Here is an 18,342-nt window from a genome sequence, read left to right as displayed (position 1 = left end):
CTTTTAATTACTAATCTGAAGTGTCCCTTAGAAGTGCATGAAATCAGCATATCTATGTCATCAATGCTGTATTGAGGAGAAAAAAGGAGGTTTTTAAAACATCCCTTCTACTAAGAATTCGTAGATGGAATTAATTTAATTGACCAAGTTAGCTAAAAGCCTGTTTTTCTGAATTTGAAGTACTTTTTTTTTTTCCCTATTATGAAAACAAGAATATCGGTTTGGGTTCAGCTGCAGAGAAAAACGTGATAACTGCAGTGTGTTATGGTATAGTCAGATCACTAGTCCAGCTGTTCCAGATCCCTGGTGAGAGGCCATATGTGATCACTGCAAGAATGTGTTGGCTGCAGACCCTTGTCCTTAGGCTAATTGGTGATCATTCTGCTCGCCTTTCCCTTTCTCAGATGTGTTCCAGCTTGTGCGTATTCTCTCCCTTGCCTTTTTCTCCATTCCTGTCCCCTGCCTAAGTCTAGATGAGTTCCATCTGGGTTTTTAAGTGACCAGGGCAGCTGTCCAAATGTTGTCCATTTTGATTTTTTTCCCATTTGTGGTGATTGCTCTCTTTCATACAACTGCATGTCGAGAGCAGTCTTTTGCAGAGGTTTGTTTTTGGCTCTGACTTCTAGCTATCATGGCTCAGCAGTTCTGTTAACTACCATGGCCAAGTGCTAGAACAGATGATTCTGGGGGCATGAGATTTCAACAGCTGCAGGAACATTCTAGTCACTTCCTATTCCTGTCTCCAGAAGATTTCAGCCTAGGCACTTCTGTAGGCTTTGCTACTCCTGCGTAACGTGTCACAGATGGGTCACAGCACAGACTCCCTTTGGAAGAAAGCTGCAGACTTTAAGTAGAGCAACTATATCTCCAACTTTTGTTTCAGAGGTAGTGCTGGGATGCCAGTGTTTTCTAGGCTGATTCCAGATAGTAAGTTTGTTTATGAAGGCACGTGGCATTTGCTTCATCAGTTGCTGCTTCCCTGTGCACCGCAACAGAGGTCACGCTTTGTTGCTAAGTATAAAAGGGTATTTTAATTCTTGCTGGGTTCAGTGTTGTTGTCTGTATTCATCCTCAAAGTTGTATAATATACAGTGCAAACGTGCCTATTGTGCAGAACATTCATGAGCTTAAATTCTGGAAACTTGTAGTGTGAAATTTAAAAGGGCTTATGTAAGTTTTTTGTTGTGCCAAGCAGTCTTAATTGTTCGTTCGTAAGAGTGCATTATTGCCTTGAAATATTTTGTAAAAAGGAGTTGTAATTCTCAAGCGTGACATTGATTACTAAGTGATGTGATACCTCCTTAATGAATTAATGCCATGTCTTGAAGAATTCATGTCATGAAAGCTATGAAGACCATTTTACAACAGTGGAATCTGTGCTAAGGGGAGCTAGTGAAATAAGTTGGTACTCCCTTCTAATGGATGATTCTTTTGATTACTGTTACTAGTAGTTTCAGAAGGTATGGCACACTGGTGTTATCAGTGAGTAGGCGTTTTCTTTCTTCTTGTATTCTCCTTTTGAAGCGTATGTACCTCTTAACTATCGCATTGAGTTTTTGTACTTGAAGGGAAGAATGAAACACACAAACATGTAATTATGATTTAAAGTCAGAAATCTTAAGATGTAAGATAGGAACAGTTGTGTGAATTTACTTTGGATTAAAAAGGATGTAGCCAATGAAGAAGATAAATACTGATATAGTAAGAATGTTGAGAGAATGCATTCTTAGTGTTGAACAGTCTGTGGTTGAGACATTTCTTTTCTTACACAAAGAGATATGAATTTTCAGTGACTTCAGATGTTCTTTATGTTGAGCAATGTAGATATTTTAGAATTAATTTGTAAATGTTTTTTACACTTGTTGAAATTATTTAACAGATCTACTTAAAGAAAATATAAAGGCTTTTGGCTTTGTGAGTATTTATGTATACATTATCTTCTTGTGCTATAGTTGGAATTAAACTACTGGAAAGAATACAATTTTTTCAGACTTCAGGAGAAACTGCAAAGTTAGAACGTGCTAAATTCAGTTGTTAGGATGATTAACTAATATTACAATTTTTAAGGCTCTTATTTCTTCTTTCTCCTTTTTATATAACTTTTTTTAGTTGTTTCCTAAGTAGTTACTTGGGATGAAAATGATCTCAGCAGCAGCGGGAGCTGGTCTGCTTTATTGCCTGTCTGTAAAAGGCAGAGGATCCTATAGGAGATCTGAAGTTACAATTGTGATTTGACTTGGATATCTGAATGTAATAGGAAGATCTGATGCTACCTTTTTTTTTTTTTTTTTTTTTTTTCTTCCATTAGAATGTGTAGAAGGGTGTGTAGAAAAATCAGAGCAAAGGAAATAAATGAAAGCAAAAATGTGTTGCTTACTCATTTCAGGTTGTTTTGGATGTTGGCTGCGGAACTGGAATACTCTCCATGTTTGCTGCCAAAGCAGGTGCAAAGAAAGTGATTGGAGTAGACCAATCTGAAATCATTTATCAAGCCATGGACATCATTAGGTAGGAAAGCTGTGGAAAAAGCGTATGGTAAATATTGCTGTAAAAAGTTACTAAAATATTTTTCCTAATTAATGATCACGTATCACTTGGTTTGTCTTTTACTGAAGTCCTTCTTTGATCTGAAGATTAAAACAGGCTTTAATTTCTGTAAGCTAATTTTGTGGATTACAGAAAATTGAAAGCTTTGCTTTACTGTGTCCATTTAAATACAAATATATTTAGATCTTCCTGTTGGAACTGTTGTGGATTTGAAGACAAAAAAAAAAAAGAAAAAAGAAAAAAAGCTTGTTATGGAATCATACGCTCACCAGGGTTGGAAAACACCTCCAAGGTGATCCAGTGCAACCGTCCACCTACCACCAGTATTTCCCCACTAAACCATGCCCCTTAGTGCAGCATATAATTGTTCTTGAACACCTCCAGGTGACTCCACCACCTCCCGGTGCAACCTGTTATGTATTAGCTATTTTCACCAGTTTTAACACCAACGGAGATGTGAAATTTTGTGATTATGTGGTATCAACCTTTCTCTAGTAAGATTTTCTATGTTACTATATTTAAGGGACTCACTCTTTGTGGAGAGTAATAAAAGTCTACTATCTCATTTTATTTAGTTGGAAGCATGCTATTTGTGAGGTTGCTAAGAAAAGATGTTTCAGTGAAAACGACAAACACAATGTGTACCATGTAAACTGTCACAGAATTCTGTAGAGTGGAAGGGACCCCTGAAGGACATCTGGTCTAGGCACCATTCAGTTCGGGTTCTGCTGCAGCAGGCGGTTCAGACATTGTTTGGTCAAGTTCTGGACATTGCCACTTCTGTCTGAACTTCTGGCAAATGTCTTATTTGACTAGCCTCACTCTTATTTTTTAAATATCAAATTGAAATTTCTGTGGTTGCAGCTTTTGTCCACTACCTCTCATCCAGTCCTTGTGATATTAGAGGCTTGCTTTGTCATCTCTTCAACCTCATGTTAGGTAGGGGCGGGCAGTGGGTATTCACCTTTTATCCTTTCCTTCTTAAAGCAAAGGAAACCCACTTCTCAGTCTCTCCCTGAGTGTTATGTGCTCCAGCCCCTGGTTATCCTGGTGAATCCCATATGTCACTGTCTTGTACTGCAGGTCTCCCATCTGAATGCTGCACTCCAGGTGTATTTTCACAAGTGTCAAATAGTAGGAAATGTTTGTTGAGCTGCTGCTCCCATCTTCTGTGTATGACACAGCTGGTTATTATTTCTACAGGGGCGTGCTGGTTGCTCATGTTCAACTTGTTCACCAGCACCCCTTGTTAGAACAGAGTGGAGAAAAGCAACCAGAGTTGATTTCTAACCCTCAAGAACCAATCTGTCTTGTTTTGTGGGATTATTCCAGCTGAGGTGGTCTTTGTCTTTGCGAAGCTGAGGTTCCTATCAGCTCGTTTCTACAGTCTCTCCCTTCTAATTTATCATCTGCTTTCCTCAGTTGAGATCCATCCAGAAATTTTATAAGGGTGCATTCTTTCCCATCGTCTAGGTTGCTCGATTGGTATCAGATCTAGCACTGAATCCTGAGGGACACCTCTGATACCTGGCTGTCAGACTTTGTATTACTTTTCTCAACTCTTTCAGATCTCATGGTTTGGAAGGCTTTCCTCTTGTGTAATAGTTTATTTATCTATTCAATGTTTCACTAATTTACCTTTATTGGGATAATATTGGAGGCTTGTGAGTTTGTGTAAAAATAAAAGAATGGTGCCTGAGCGCTTAAGGACTTTCGAACTTGAAGCATGGGAAATGTAGGCTAAAATATGTACTGTTGATAACTGAGGTTAATAATGCTTTTTTTTATTCAAAGCATCTGTGAAATAAAAAGCAAAAATAGCTGCTGAGGAATTTGGGGATCACGGTTCATGGGATTTTAATGATCCAGAAATATTGTTCTTGAGGTGTAATTCTGGGGACACAACATGTCACACTTGGATGCTGTAACAGTTTTCTGTTAAATAAATACCTGGTTAAGAAAAGTGCAATATTAAATATTAGTTGCAACGTGGAGTGCATAAATAGTATCCAAGTTGTTTTTCCTACAGTCTGTAAACTTCTTTATATGTTACAATTGAAATTAAATATGTAATTAAAAATACTGAGGAAGAATACTGGTTTATAGTGTCCTTGTGCAGTGTCATTTACAACGTTATCTTTACGTCCTTTTTGCTCTTAAAATATTGATACAAGTGATAGCCCTTTTAATTTCTGTTTTTATTTTTCCCTCTGAACTTCTGTTTTGACTCCTGTTTACAAAACTAAGTATGATATTAGTGGTGAACAGCTATTCTTCTAAGGGAAGGCTGTCGCATGTGCAGAATTTAATTGATGCTTCTTACAGCCCACGTGTTCAAGCAGCCCTTTGACCCTTTCCCTCCTTTTTTTCTGTTCTTTCTCCTATTGTCTTCTAGATGGAATTTTTAATGTGATTACTGATTTGCATTGAGAGTCAGATGGTGTGAGAGAGTGAGATGTCAGGCTGTGGGGGGAAGGGGCAGGGATGGGAACTACAGTGGATAGATAAATTTCTTTGGGAGTACTTTTTTCCTCTCTGTAACATTAGCTATAGGTATGTAGCAATTTAACTGTCATGGAGTTTTTTGTTTCAAAAATACCTTCCTTATACGGAATGTTTGTGTCATTACTTGTGTGTGAGGTAATACTGATTGATAATTAAACAATGCAGATAATTTTGGCAAAAATCACAGCGAGGACAAGGCCTTCATCATGGAGTAACTGTAATATTGTTCTAAATGGGAATGTTCTCAGTGGCTTTGCTGCTGGCTTCCTCAAATGACAAAAGAAAGCAAAACAGCACAGTTGTGCAGAAGAGCTTTGTACAAAGCTAACTTCGATTTCTGTCCTAGTGTGATGAGTAGGTTCTAATCACTGCAGACTTACACTACAGGGGTCAAAGAAGGATAATTAGAAACAAGCAACTCTAAATAAAAAGGAGTATAATTGTAAATTGGCTTCTTTTCTGTTCTGGGTTCTGAAGTCTGCACGCTTGCATGCACAAGAAGTTGGAGGTACACGGTTGTACTGTCTGCCACCTTTGCCTGATGCTTAATGTCCTGAAATTTTTTGGCGTTCTGGTAACATACCCTCTGAAGTATAACTAACAAGAATAATATTGCCTCTTAGCCTTTTTTGGGAGGAGGAGGGAAAAACGGCTCAGTAGAGACATCAGTATCTCTCTCTTGACAGCATCTAATGGAAATATAAACTAACTGGCTTATGTTGTGACTTGCAGATTAAATAAACTTGAAAATATCATTACGTTAATCAAAGGAAGAATTGAAGAAGTAGATCTGCCTTTGGAGAAAGTGGATGTAATTATATCTGAATGGATGGTAAGGCATATGAATGTTCTTTTCAAAGCATTGCTGTTCTTAGGAAAAAAAATGTATTGTTTCGTTATAAACGCCTGAAAAGTTCTTCTTCAAGGATTACTTCTTAAACCAACAAGACATTGTGCTTATAGCAGTGTTTTTCGTAACCTGGGAGGTGGGATGACAGTTTAAATTATGTGGTATTCAAATAGAATTCTTCATCTTCATTGTACGTGTTACTTCAGGTCAAAGTTCTGTAGGTACAGTTAAGCTGTTTTGGATATAGCCAGTAAGTTGAAGTTACGTAGTTGAGTATGCAAATCTATGGAACTATTGTATACTCATGAATAGTAGTATTACAGCTGCTCTTATGATAATACTTCATGTTTTGTATTAGTCATGTAGCTTAGATCATTTTGATAAAGAAAATACCTTTAAGTCCATGAAGACAACTCAAGACAGGGAAAGTGAATTAGAGGAGCGTGTATGCTGTGAAATCTGTAAATAGAGAGAACTTGAAAACAGCATTGCTACTGATTGCAGAGTTTTTAGTGTATGAATGAAATAACTGATTGTAAAAGTACATGATGATGATAATGGATCATTTGTATGCTGCTTAGTGCATTTCGTGTCGGTTATTTCCTGGAATGTGTTCGATTTCAGGTGCTGGACTGTTATCATTCTTTCATATGCTTTCTTTCAAACACAGTTGTGCTTGCTGCCTTTCGCTGCTACTAATAAAGAAATCTGTTTGACAAGACCCAGGGTCAGGCTGAATTACGTAGTGGTTTAGTCTGTTCATTGTCAAAAGTGTGGTAGGAAGCACTCTGACTTTTTTTGTGGACTTCCACAATTCAGTTTCCTATGTCACAGACCTTGAAAAAGCTCTTAAAAAAATGTTGTTGTTTTTCCATAGTAATTGCCTGTTCGGATTTGAATTTAAAGGATAGAAGAATTTTTCATTAAGATCAGTAATGAAAGCTTAAAATCTTTTGTGTGGCTGTTCTAGATGCAGAGAGGCCTTTGGGCATGTTCACTATGCATCCGTATGTATTTAACTTCCAGATAAAGGTGAAAATAAATTGTTCTGAAGTATTTTCTTGTGCTGGCAAACTATAAATGTGTTGTTCCGCTGCTGTAAAGAATGTTATGTAAAGCATGAGCTGAATTTAATGTGGAGGTTGCTTGTTTCAGTAAAGATTTAAACTAGTAGTAGTGGTAGTAGTGGATTAAAAACCAGTGTGTTATGATTAGTGATTTCTGGCAACGTAGTGACTTCACTAGAAACAATAATAGCTCTTTTGAGGAAACTTCTGATCAGTTTCTAATATATGTACCAGAATCATGTTTTCAAGAGCATATTTTTTTATTTTGGAGTCCAAGCTTTGCTTTTGAAAATGATTTGGGCACTCCAGAACCTAAGATGTGTTGTAAATGGATTCCTCTAAGGTGAAATAGAGGACGATGTAAAGCACTTCATGTAAGAAATCAGGTAATGGATGTTCTCTGTTTCCCATTTTGGTGCTGATTTAGCTTTTAATGTTACAATTATATAAATGTGCGCTTGGCTTAATGAGGTATTCTAAACATTTAGGGGTGTTACTATTTTTATAGGTTGCTGCAATACGGAGATAAAGAGGACAATGCTGTGAGTGTAAGATTGATAGCTGGGTATGGAGCACAGACAGTTCCAACACTGTCCAGAGAGGAGTCTTATGTTGTCCAGATGCAAATGAAGATTCCTCTTTGTCTGGCTTTCTCATGTTCCCCATTTTCACAACTGTGTGAATTGGCTTTTTCTTTTCACTCTCTGATTCTGAGCAGTGTGAAATATTTTGTGTTAATATGAGAACAGAAGTGCTTGAAAATTGACTGACCACTTGCTTGAAGATCTTGTACTTGCTAAGCATGGAAGCAAAAAGGATCTCAGTATATCATGTTTTCTGTTCTTTGTTTGGAGTGTCTGGATGAACTAGCAGGGAAACCTCAATGGGTAATTTTTCTTTGTAACAAAAAATATGAAAACTTGCTGCTGCTTTTAGCCAGCAAGCTGCTACACTAGCAATTACTAAACCCTTCTATGGAGCCATCGCTTGGTTTTGCTTGGCAGAGAGCGGTGCTGAAAACCAGTTCTGTAGGCTTTTTAGAGCCATGCATCAGGAAGTTATAAGCAGGTGTGCAGCAATAGAACGGAGGCTGGAGGGAGGGAAAGATGCTACATCCAGCAGGAATATTTCTAGAATGCACTTTCTGAGAAAACTGGCACATGAGTGTGTTATCAAAGGTACAGCACTGCTTTATGAGCACCTTCATTGCAGTGATTTCTGGTGATTATTCACAGGTCACTTACACAAGTAGACTTCCACAGGTTGCTATTCCTACCTACTCCATTTTTACATTTATTCCCTTAAAATATACAGAAATGGGAGAAGCATCTTAAATATTATGTAATGAGTAGTTTGGGTGTCTGTATGTCAGATACAGACAAATCCAAACAGTATTTCAAATCTATACTTGTCACCATCTGAAATAATGTTTTCCAGTTGAAAATTTATTTAGATCCAGTTTTGTTTTGTTCAAGGCTTAGAGGGTGAACCATGAGCAACTGCCTCTTTGGTGGCTTTTTTTTTTTTCCAGCCTGTGAAAGAAGTTAGCAGACAGTGAACAGTGATCTTACTTTTGATGTAACAGCTAAGTGACTTACTTGTGACATCTGAAGTATATATACCAAAATTAAAATCAGGCATTAAGGGCATCTGTGTAATTGTATTCTACTAAAACCAGCATGCAGACTGTTCTGAAAGACAGTGAAAGGTGTTTTAAGCTGTAAGCTCTTTTGCTGGTGTCTGAAAGGAAGACTGCTGAAGATGGAGGACCTCTTACAGTACTGGATACCCGGATAAATCCGTCTATTTAGATATTTGCATTCTGAAGACAGCTGTGGGTTCTTTGTAGCACAACACTGGTGAAGTATTATTGGCTAGACACATGTGCTTTGAGTGCTGTAGGCTGGGAGGACTGAAAAGCCAGTTCATATCATGAACCATATTAGCTTGTGGATAAGAATGGCCAAATCATAATCTGTTCTGCTAACCAAACTGATTCTGTTAGACCAAGGTCTTTTGGTTGTTGGAGATAAACTGAATGTACAAGTGGGTGAATCTTGTACCAGATCTCACTGCTGGTGTCCTTCATAGAGGTTTCCCTGTACAGGATTGCCCAATAATCTGTTACAGGGCTATAAGCTTCTGATGCTCCATCCTCCTTAATTGTCTCGAGTTCACGTGTGCCAAAGCTTTGGAAGCCTTAAGATGTAAAACTACCAGTTATGTTTTAGTGGTTATGTTTTTACTTACCTGCTTTTACCTTAGGAAACCTACAAACAAATCTCTTCTTACACAAATTGTAGGCTTACATGAATTTCTAAGGAAAGATGCAAATAAAGTATAAATAAATTTGAAAGAGGAGCTGCTGTGCCAAGTCCTTGAAGCCTGTTTTTGGTGAAACGGAATATTTGGCAGGACAAGATTTGCTATCAGCATACAGAATGTGCCTGTGTTATTGCACGTGTGGAGTTTGGCCGTATAATCATAAGCTTTGCAGGCAGCCCATTGAAAGGATGAGAAACAAAAAATATAGTGTTTTTCTAGAATGCTGTTATTCAGTTGGGTCTGTTTACAGTTGTTTTTTTTCCAATCAGTGCTTTTATTTCTGCTTCTGCAGCTAAGAATATGGAGGTAGAGATTGAGAGGCTTGTTCCCCTCTCAAGTATCTATCCCCCTATCAAGTGTCCTTTAATGGTAGGGGGTTTGAGATGGTTGTCTCAAATTCAATGTCAGAACACTGCATTGCCATAAATTGCTGGTTTACGTAGTGCTGTATGATACTGAACGTGCAGTGTCATCTTAAGAGTGGAAAAACTGGGAAACAATTGGATTCTTATCAGATTCTTAAAATCAAAAATGGCATCTAGTGCTCATGTTGCTCAGGCAGCTAATAACCCTTTTCTTGTTTTGTCTTATGTAATTTTGAAATGATATTAATATGAGTTGTGAGTAGAGGTAGCCTGGATCTTGGGAAAAGTACTACAAAGTGAGTGTGTCTGAAATACTGGAAGCAATCTTATCAACCCTTGCTCCTTTCCCCTGTTTCTATGTAGACACACAGTGATGGTGCTTGGTTTTTTGTTTTTTCTAACACTTGCTAGTGTTTTTGTGGTCTTCATATTCTATGTTGAGGTGTTCTGCTCCTATAAAACAATAAAAATATAGTTTTCAAGTTTGTATAAGATTTTATTTTTTTTAATTCTGTGTGAGAAGCGTACTAAGTGCCTGAGTATTTTGATTTCTCTGCAGTGTTGGTTTTTTTTTGGTGTTTTTTCCAAGTACTCAGACTGTTTTACAATCCTGTTACAAAATGCAAGATATGGATATAAGGGGCATACAAGATGTCTTTTATGCCTATTAGCTCAGCCATTAGCAAGACAGAATTATCAGTATTCTACTCACAGTTTTGTGTTCTAGAAATCTCTTTGTGCTCATTAATCTTGAGGGTGCCAGTATATACTGAAGTAAAACAGACAAACAAAACACTGAGCATTTTTTGAGGTGGAAACATGGAAGCAGGAATGTTGCCCCACAGCATCATGGGGAGAAAACCAGTGTAGTTCTCTCTCCAGATGGCACCCCTACAGGTGAGGCAGCAGCCTGTGAAATTACATTCTAAATTACACTGCAGCTGAACACAGCGCACAGGGCAAAATGTTTTGGTATAAGTAATAAATGACTTGATTCAGTACCTCTGACAGTTTATGCAATTTGCAAGAATGCTGTATGGAACTGGGGATAAGGGGAAGAACAACAGCAATGCTGGAGTGGAATGGTTTGGGATAAGGACTGTGAGAATTTCACTGTATTGCTCGTTAGGAGGTGCATCTTCCAGAGATTGTAGATAGTGGGCATCTCAGACAGAAAGAAGTGGATATCCTTCTTTGTATCTATCTTTATGGATATACATTAAGATGTTGCTTTGCAGCTTGCTGACTGTTGGTGTTAACTATTTGTAAGATTTGTCTTTGAGGTCACATTTTCATTTAAAAGCATGAGAAGAATTTATTTGAGCCAAATGCATCATATTTTTAGAACGGCAAGAATTAAGAAGAGCTTTGTGGTTCCAGTCTGTGCTTTCAGCTTTGCTGAAAGCATAAAATAATCTGGTGCAATAAGAGCTCCTGGCCTTTTCAACCATTTTGCAAAGCTTACAAAAGACTGTATTGCTCACAAAGCAGTAATGTTCGTTCGGGGGTTCACTCTGAGGATTTTGTGAAAGTTAGGCAATAAAGTGGAAGAGAGGGCAGCATTTGGATGAAAAGTATCCTGTAGAGCACTGTCATCTTAGAAATAGGATGAGAAAAGGATATTTCTGTAGTTTTCCAACTGTTCTTTTATTGAACAAAAGGGCAAAAAAAACAGTGGCTGTAGAAATACAGAATTGTTGGAAGGGTGAGGGAAGGGAAAGCAGTCTTTACAGATTTGCTTGGTTCCTGCTGTTTGGTCTTGTAGGACTGCAAGTCTGAAATCTGGACTTTCCATTCTCTTTTTTGTTCTTCTCTATTGTCAGTCAATTTGTACAAATCAAGCCACATGGTTAAGCTGTGTTATGAGCAAAAATAAGGATTTTGCTTGAAGTGAAAAAGCAAAGTGTATTCTGGTTGGATTTGTCTGAATTTATTTGATGTCATAAGAATGTGAATGAAATGCGTTGCACTATTCAGCAGAGATCATATTCAAACTTGGAGACAGGATGGTAGCAAAACTTTTGGCTGTATGTCTCTTTGAAATTTGGATTTGACTTACAAGTAGTTGCAGTTTAATGTTTTATTTGAAATATTAATTGTGTGTAATGCTCTTCTCTGTCTTGTGCTCTCAGAAAATGCCTGACTGAAAATCTGGGAAGTTTACAATAAGCTGCTCTACTTGGCTAGAGTGGTATTCTCTGCTTTAGTCTATGCTGTAGAGTACAACCTTCTCTAAAATTAACCATAGCACAAAAAAAAAAACTAAGCAAACATTGCACTCGGGAATTTTATCCTGAGAACATTTTAAGTTCTGGTGCTGTTGTATGATGCAGGCCATTCAGAGAACCGTGTGTATTTGCAATGTGATTCATTTCCACCTATCTTTCTGAGCATTGTCCAGTCTGGTGCAGGGTACCACTAGGTTGCAAATGTCAAGAAGCAAAGATGTGTTCCTTTAGTGTTTCAGTGACTTCCTACATTGCGATAGTTCTAACGCTGCTTGCAGTTTGCAGTAGGAAAAGAATTTCTTTTGTGAGTTATTGCTATAAAATAATACTTAGAGCTTTTCACTTGGGATTGAAGGTGAATTTGACATTTTGGAACTCAGGTAGTTGGTTTAGGTGGATATTTATTGCCTACAGTTTGTTGATTTATTAGATGTTAAGGTATGTATAGCGTGGGGGTGTTTATCTCATGAGGTTCAAAGTGATGACGCTACTGAGAAATTCTTTAGGTGCTGGCACTTAGCAGGGAGTGTGGACATGTAAAAATCTCAAACCGTGTTGGTGAGTCTGTCTGCATTATTTAGTATGCTAAATGAGAACTGTAATGACTTCTAAAATTCTTTCCCTTGTGTGCATACAGGGTTATTTCCTTCTCTTTGAGTCTATGCTGGATTCTGTCATCTATGCAAAGGACAAGTACCTGGCAGAGGGAGGCTCAGGTTGGTGTGCATAATTCTTTTAATAAATTTAGCTCTGAGGGAAAACTAAATTAACTCGGAGAACTCAGAGACTTGGAATAAGCTATGCATGAATGAGAAAGTTGCCAGTCTAAATGAAAAATGTTTCCATTAGCATGAGCTTCAAGGCATTAATTTACTGTGTGGATAGTAGAAGAGCATTAGGTGGGGTATCAAGGTCTCATGTTAATGGTGTTTTTAAGATTTGAAGGGGTTATTTATTCTTAAGCACGGCCTAAATTTTTCCTCCCTACTTCTTTCCACACATACCCCTGTGGATGGGGAAGAAAGAAACACAGTGGCAAATAAACTTCATTTTAAGAGTACACTTTTATGTTTTGAGGTATTATTTTCCTTAATTGAAGGATTTGGATGGTAACCTCAAGCTGTATACTTCAATGAGAAATGCTTAATTTTTTTTCCCCCAGATCCTCTGATTTGAAGAATGAGTGTTGCCTATCTGGACAAATACAGATGTATAAATGTCTTTTAATCAAATTAAGGCACTGGGTTTAAAACCTTTCAAAATACATGAAGCTAAATAGCAGCAATCAGAAAAGGTTGCATTTGTTTTCCTTTCTCTAAATATCAGTTTCTGCAAAACTACAAACAGAAGAAGTTTTATTCTTTAAGATGTAGCACTGTTCAGTAAGGTACATCTAGGATTCATGAAAGAATCATTCTTTATCATGGAAGAATTCATGATGATGAATTAAAGGAAAAGTGGATAGAGTGCTTTCTAGGGCAGTGGAAGTGTGGGGAAGACATGGTTTCGTATGCTAAAAATTATGAATTAACTAATGGAATTCCATTGGTTCTGTTCAGAATTTTTATCCTGTGCCAGTAGGAATGGACTTTTTGGCTGGAGAGGTGGGGAAGTGACAGAAGAAAAATATTTCACTTTGAAATTGAGTTCTTTTGTCCTTTTAAGTAAATTAGATAGCGTCATCTCGAGCAATGTTTAAATAGTTTATAATGTAAATATTTAGTGTGCATGAGGTGCAGTCTTGTGCTCTGCGTATGCTTTATTCCTTTCAGTTGATTCCTTTGTCAGTGTTGTATTTCATATTGACCTTTTCAATCATAGCCATCAGTCTGGTTTTTTTCCCCCCAGTTGTGCTAACCATGCGCATAGTTAGTTTCACCAGGCTGCCTTAATGATTGGATTAATGACTGTGTAACAGTGCTCGCTGCAGTGCTTCACTCTGATTGCAGTAAGCTTTTGTATGCTACAGAGTGCAGAAGAAAAGAAGCAGTTTTGTAATGCAGTTTAACATTTGGTTGAGATTACTGTTCATGTGTGAAAATAGAAGCCTCTTGAACAACTTGACACAGAATAAAAGCATTTTTCTTTTCAGCCAGATCTGGAGCGCAGTTGTAATGTGCTCTGTGTAGGTATATACTAATCATTTTACATCACAGTGTAATTATTAAATTTGAGGACATATTTTAAAATAGTAAGGAATCACTTTATTCTTAGCTAGTACTTCCATAGCCTTTTGAATGAAGCCAGAAATTGTTGACCTCTGTGGAAACTATAATAGAATCTTGTTCTCTAGGATCTTCCTGTATTGTTGGCATATTTGCTAGTGGCTTGAGCTTCAACGGTTTCCATTTGAGAGAGTGTGATGATTTTGTAGTACGCTTAACGTTTGTGGTCTCAGAATGATCTTGGGTTCTTAGCTGACTCTTGCTACTAGGTATACTGTATTCCAGTACCAGACTGGTACTGTCAGGTTTTAAACAGAATGCTTAAGATGCTTGCTGTTACTGCTCTGCCAGTTTGCATAGCAGGTAAATGGCTGTGCCCAAGATCCGTGCCAAAATTGCTCAACAATCAGTTTAACAAAACCGGTGCTTCTGCAGCATAGATGTACAGCAGCAGCAGTGTGGGTGCATCCAAATTTGAATGAGCTGAAACTGAGAGCTCATCCAGTACTTAACATCTTAACAGAGAAACTCCTGAGTTCTGCCATAGAGATTAATTCTGTCTGAAGCCTCTTAGAGTTATTAAACCAAAATGGTTATTTATAGAGGCTGTTTGCAAGCTGAGAAAAGCAGTAAGAGCAGCTGTGACTTGGCCAAATCCATCAGTGACTGAGGCTGGAGGAGAACCCTGATTCCCAGATATGTGTCCAGTTGGTCATATCATAGCCACTTCAGCTTAACCTATTGGCATACTGAGTCAGATTATGCCAAACTGTCTAGGTAATGTGTATAGTATGCAATAGTTTTATTTGAGAACATAAAATTCTTGCTGCCTGTGACCCATCTGTTCGTTCTTCAAAGCTGTTTATTTGCTTGAGTGCATATTTTTTCCATGTACTTGAGTGCAGTGCACATCAGTTAGGAGTGACATAGGCAAGGAAGGTATAGTTCAAAACGTAATCGCTCGTTCGTATAAAAAAGATGGTGTATTCACTTGGAATTATTTCTGCATATCCAGGGGACTACTGTCTTACCCTTCAGCGTCCTGAAATTTGTGAGGCATTGCTAAGGGAGAAAGGGTTTCCCATTGTGTACTGTTCACCACGTGAGCTGCTACTAGTGACAGATGACTTCAAGGCACTGAGTCGAGAAGGACACAGATGTCAAAGCAATGAATCTGAGAGCATTGTGGAGCATGTGCTTTTGTCCAGTCAGCATTTCGGTCAGCTCATCTTTGAGAAGGAATAATTATTGAATCATAGCTTTCATCAGGGGGAAAAAATGACAACTCGGTCAAGATTGCACAGGAAGGTGTTACAAAGCTGCAGAAAAAGCAGGAGACTTTTGGAGGATCAGGGATAATGGTTGCAATGCAGGTTGAAGGAGATGTTTTTAAACCTTGACAAAACTCTTCTGTTTTTGCGTGATTTAGGATGATACTTGGATAATGTGCTTACGTTCCCAGTCAAACTTCAATACAGTGTATGCTTCCGGATGCGATTGGGTTTGCAAATTTAGCAGTTGGTGTATCACTGTCATCTTTTGCCCACGACTTGTTTATGGAGCTCGGATTTATTTTTCTGAAGTCAGAGCAGGCTTAGTCTGGCTTTTTTTTGTTGTTGTTCTGTTGATGGAATGAACAAGAACCATCAATTAGGCTTGGGCAGCAGTGTTTACCTTTTTTGGTTTTTTGTTTTTTTGTTTTTTGCTTGTACTTTATGTGGTCGAAGACATTTCACTGCTGATTAAAGGATTTGTTATGTGGATAAAGAGATTTAATAAAGTCTGATTGAACACTTGATAGGAAACTTTTTCCCTTAAGAGAACATGCTGGAAATGCAAGCTAGTCTAAGGAAGGAATGTTATAGAATAGTCCATGTTTCGCTGTCATTTTTGTATGTAGTTTCTCTACATTTCTGTAAGTATTTTCTGTATCTGGGTCCTCTTTCACCCCTCTTGTATGCTTTCACTGCATTCCTTGCATCCTGTAGTCACTTAATGTTGTTGTGTTAAGTTGTGTTTTAATTTTTGGAGTGCCCGTGGTTGCTCTTGGAGGTTTGGAATGCTTGGTGATACAGCATGTAATGCAGTTCTCACACTAGTAAGCAGCAATATGAAAGCTTTGAGAAGTATAAATCCCTTATTGATGGCTCTAGAAGCTACTTTCAGATACTTCAACACCCGATACTGATTTTTGTGCATGTGTGACAGCTGTCAGGTGTGCTGAATCAAACAATTTGTTTCAAACAAGGCAGTTTGAACATCTTCCTGTTTTGATACTCATCGAATTATCTTCTTACTGCTGAGTTAATTGTAGGCTGTCCATGGAAAATCCTTCTGTTTTCAGCTCTCATCTGCAAAGTGAGGATGATAGATCACCAGTGCGATTCCAGTTTAAGCTTGCAGATTTTTATTATTCTGTTTTAGTCAGAATGTGAGAAAAATGACGTTGTGCATGCAAAAGATGTTTTTGGTTATGTTAAACATACTCTCAGAGTATAACAGGATAATTCTAGTTTACTATTTCTATCTTCACTATTTTTCAAGGCGAAAAAAGTAATGCCTTTCTGACCAGTGCTTTCCCCTGTGCTCATTTGGGTAAGCCAATTTCAAGCAGAGCTGAAGATAAAATTAATTTTACAGTTCACTAGATTTTTTGGGGAGTAAAAGAGAAACTTTGTTTTAGTTTTATTAACGCCATCACATTGATGTATCAGTAAAAAAAAAAAAAAAGTGCTTAATAGGAAGCATTTTGTTCTAAAGCCAGATTAAAAAAAACACTAATTTGTGTGATTTGGAAGCCTTTAAAGCTCTAACGGCAAATGGGAATTTTATTTGTGGAAGGAAGCCTAACTTAATACTAGCTTTAAAATGGGCTTCTCTTAGTATTCGATAACGCTTTAGACAGCCATATTTATAGCAGCTGTTCTACCTGTCTTTTCCAATCAGTAGTGGGTAAGGAATTGATTATCTTTCCTGTAGGAAGCTCTTGAAAAGGCAAATGTCAGCTTTCCACTACTGTTTGGACAAGATGTGTTTTCTAAAAACACATAGATGGGTTTTCTAAAAACAGTCTTGCAAGAGGAGAGCACAAATGTGAAGATAATGCAAGAATGATAGATATTGATGTAAAACTGGGGGGAAGAATTGGTGAGGGGGTTGTCTTCTGTCATTTGGATTCCTGTCATGCTGTTTGGTTAGAGATAGAAGTTTCTCTTATTTTTGGGTGTCTGGAAGTCATTTTCAGATTGTAAAGCATGTATCAGCTGAACACAATAAGAAATAGGAACCAGTGAAAATATTTGCTCTTCACTGAAAATAAGGTCTTTCCTTGCTACTGCAGATTCCTTATCTGGATTTTCCTTTGCGTATCTATCTAGGAATTATCAAATGTATTTCAGTGCAGTCTCTAGAAGCCAGAATAGGATGTTCCAAAATATTTCATCAAACATGAAAATTTCTATTTGTGTCCTGGCAGTGGGGTTTGGCTAAAAGAGATTTTCTCCTAAGGAGTAAATATTGTTATCAGAGTAGTGTGGGGAAAGTGTCTAGTCTCCCCTGTGGACATTTACAGAAAAGAAAGCAGCAGAAAAAATCTTGTCTAAGAACTGAAAAAAGTTTTTGTCTGTTTAAATGTTAATCACTTAGAAAAGGAATTATGCATGCCTGAAAATAAAATTTCACTCATCTGTTTGTTGTTGTTACAGTTTATCCTGACATTTGCACCATCAGTCTAGTAGCTGTAGGAGATATGAATAAACATACAGAAAAGCTACGTTTCTGGGAGGATGTATATGGCTTTGACATGTCTTGCATGAAGAAAGCTGTAATTCCAGAAGCTGTTGTGGAGGTGCTGGATCCAAGCACTCTTATATCTGAAACCAGCATAATTAAGGTACGTACCAGATCCTTCTGAATATTTGTCAGATTAGAAGTTCCATTTTATTATTTGTGGGGAAGAGAACAGATATGTAGACACACTTTGGCATATCAAAAATTGTGTAAATGCTATAAGGTTCTTGATGTTGAGACTATATGACACCATATTTATTATTTTTTTTTCCAAGTTTAAACAAGACCACGAAGATGTCTTGTAGGATAGAACCATCTAAACATGATATTTTCCTCTATAAAGAATGACATTTACTTGCATTTCAATAAGTTACAAGTTGCATAACTGAAGTGGAAAATAAAAACTAACAGAACAACAGAGTTCCATTTTACTTTCCTTCCCTCTTCGGTTAAGTTACTGCATGGAGTTACAGGGTGATTCCTTAGCTATGTCTGCATAGT

General features: G+C 37.6%; 1 protein-coding gene across 4 annotated transcripts in view; it reads left to right on the top strand.

Moving 5' to 3' along the window:
* PRMT3 (protein arginine methyltransferase 3) overlaps nt 1-18,342 on the top strand; it is a 48,733-nt gene that overhangs the window by 10,851 nt on the left and 19,540 nt on the right. For all 4 annotated transcript variants that reach the window (XR_007377752.1, XR_007377753.1, XM_048948749.1 and 1 more), the window contains exons 8-11: nt 2,387-2,508; nt 5,785-5,884; nt 12,525-12,603; nt 17,757-17,944. Coding sequence is in view for 2 of the 4 variants with exons in the window: in XM_048948749.1 (XP_048804706.1) it covers nt 2,387-2,508; nt 5,785-5,884; nt 12,525-12,603; nt 17,757-17,944 (489 nt within the window). In the remaining 2 variants the exon portion in view is untranslated. The remainder of the gene's footprint in view (nt 1-2,386; nt 2,509-5,784; nt 5,885-12,524; nt 12,604-17,756; nt 17,945-18,342) is intronic.

Source organism: Lagopus muta, chromosome 6 (genome assembly GCF_023343835.1).
Source record: "Lagopus muta isolate bLagMut1 chromosome 6, bLagMut1 primary, whole genome shotgun sequence".
NCBI classification, from domain to species: Eukaryota; Metazoa; Chordata; class Aves; order Galliformes; family Phasianidae; genus Lagopus; species Lagopus muta.
The sequence above is the reverse complement of the archived record's forward strand: the minus strand, read 5'-3'. Positions and strand labels throughout refer to the sequence as shown.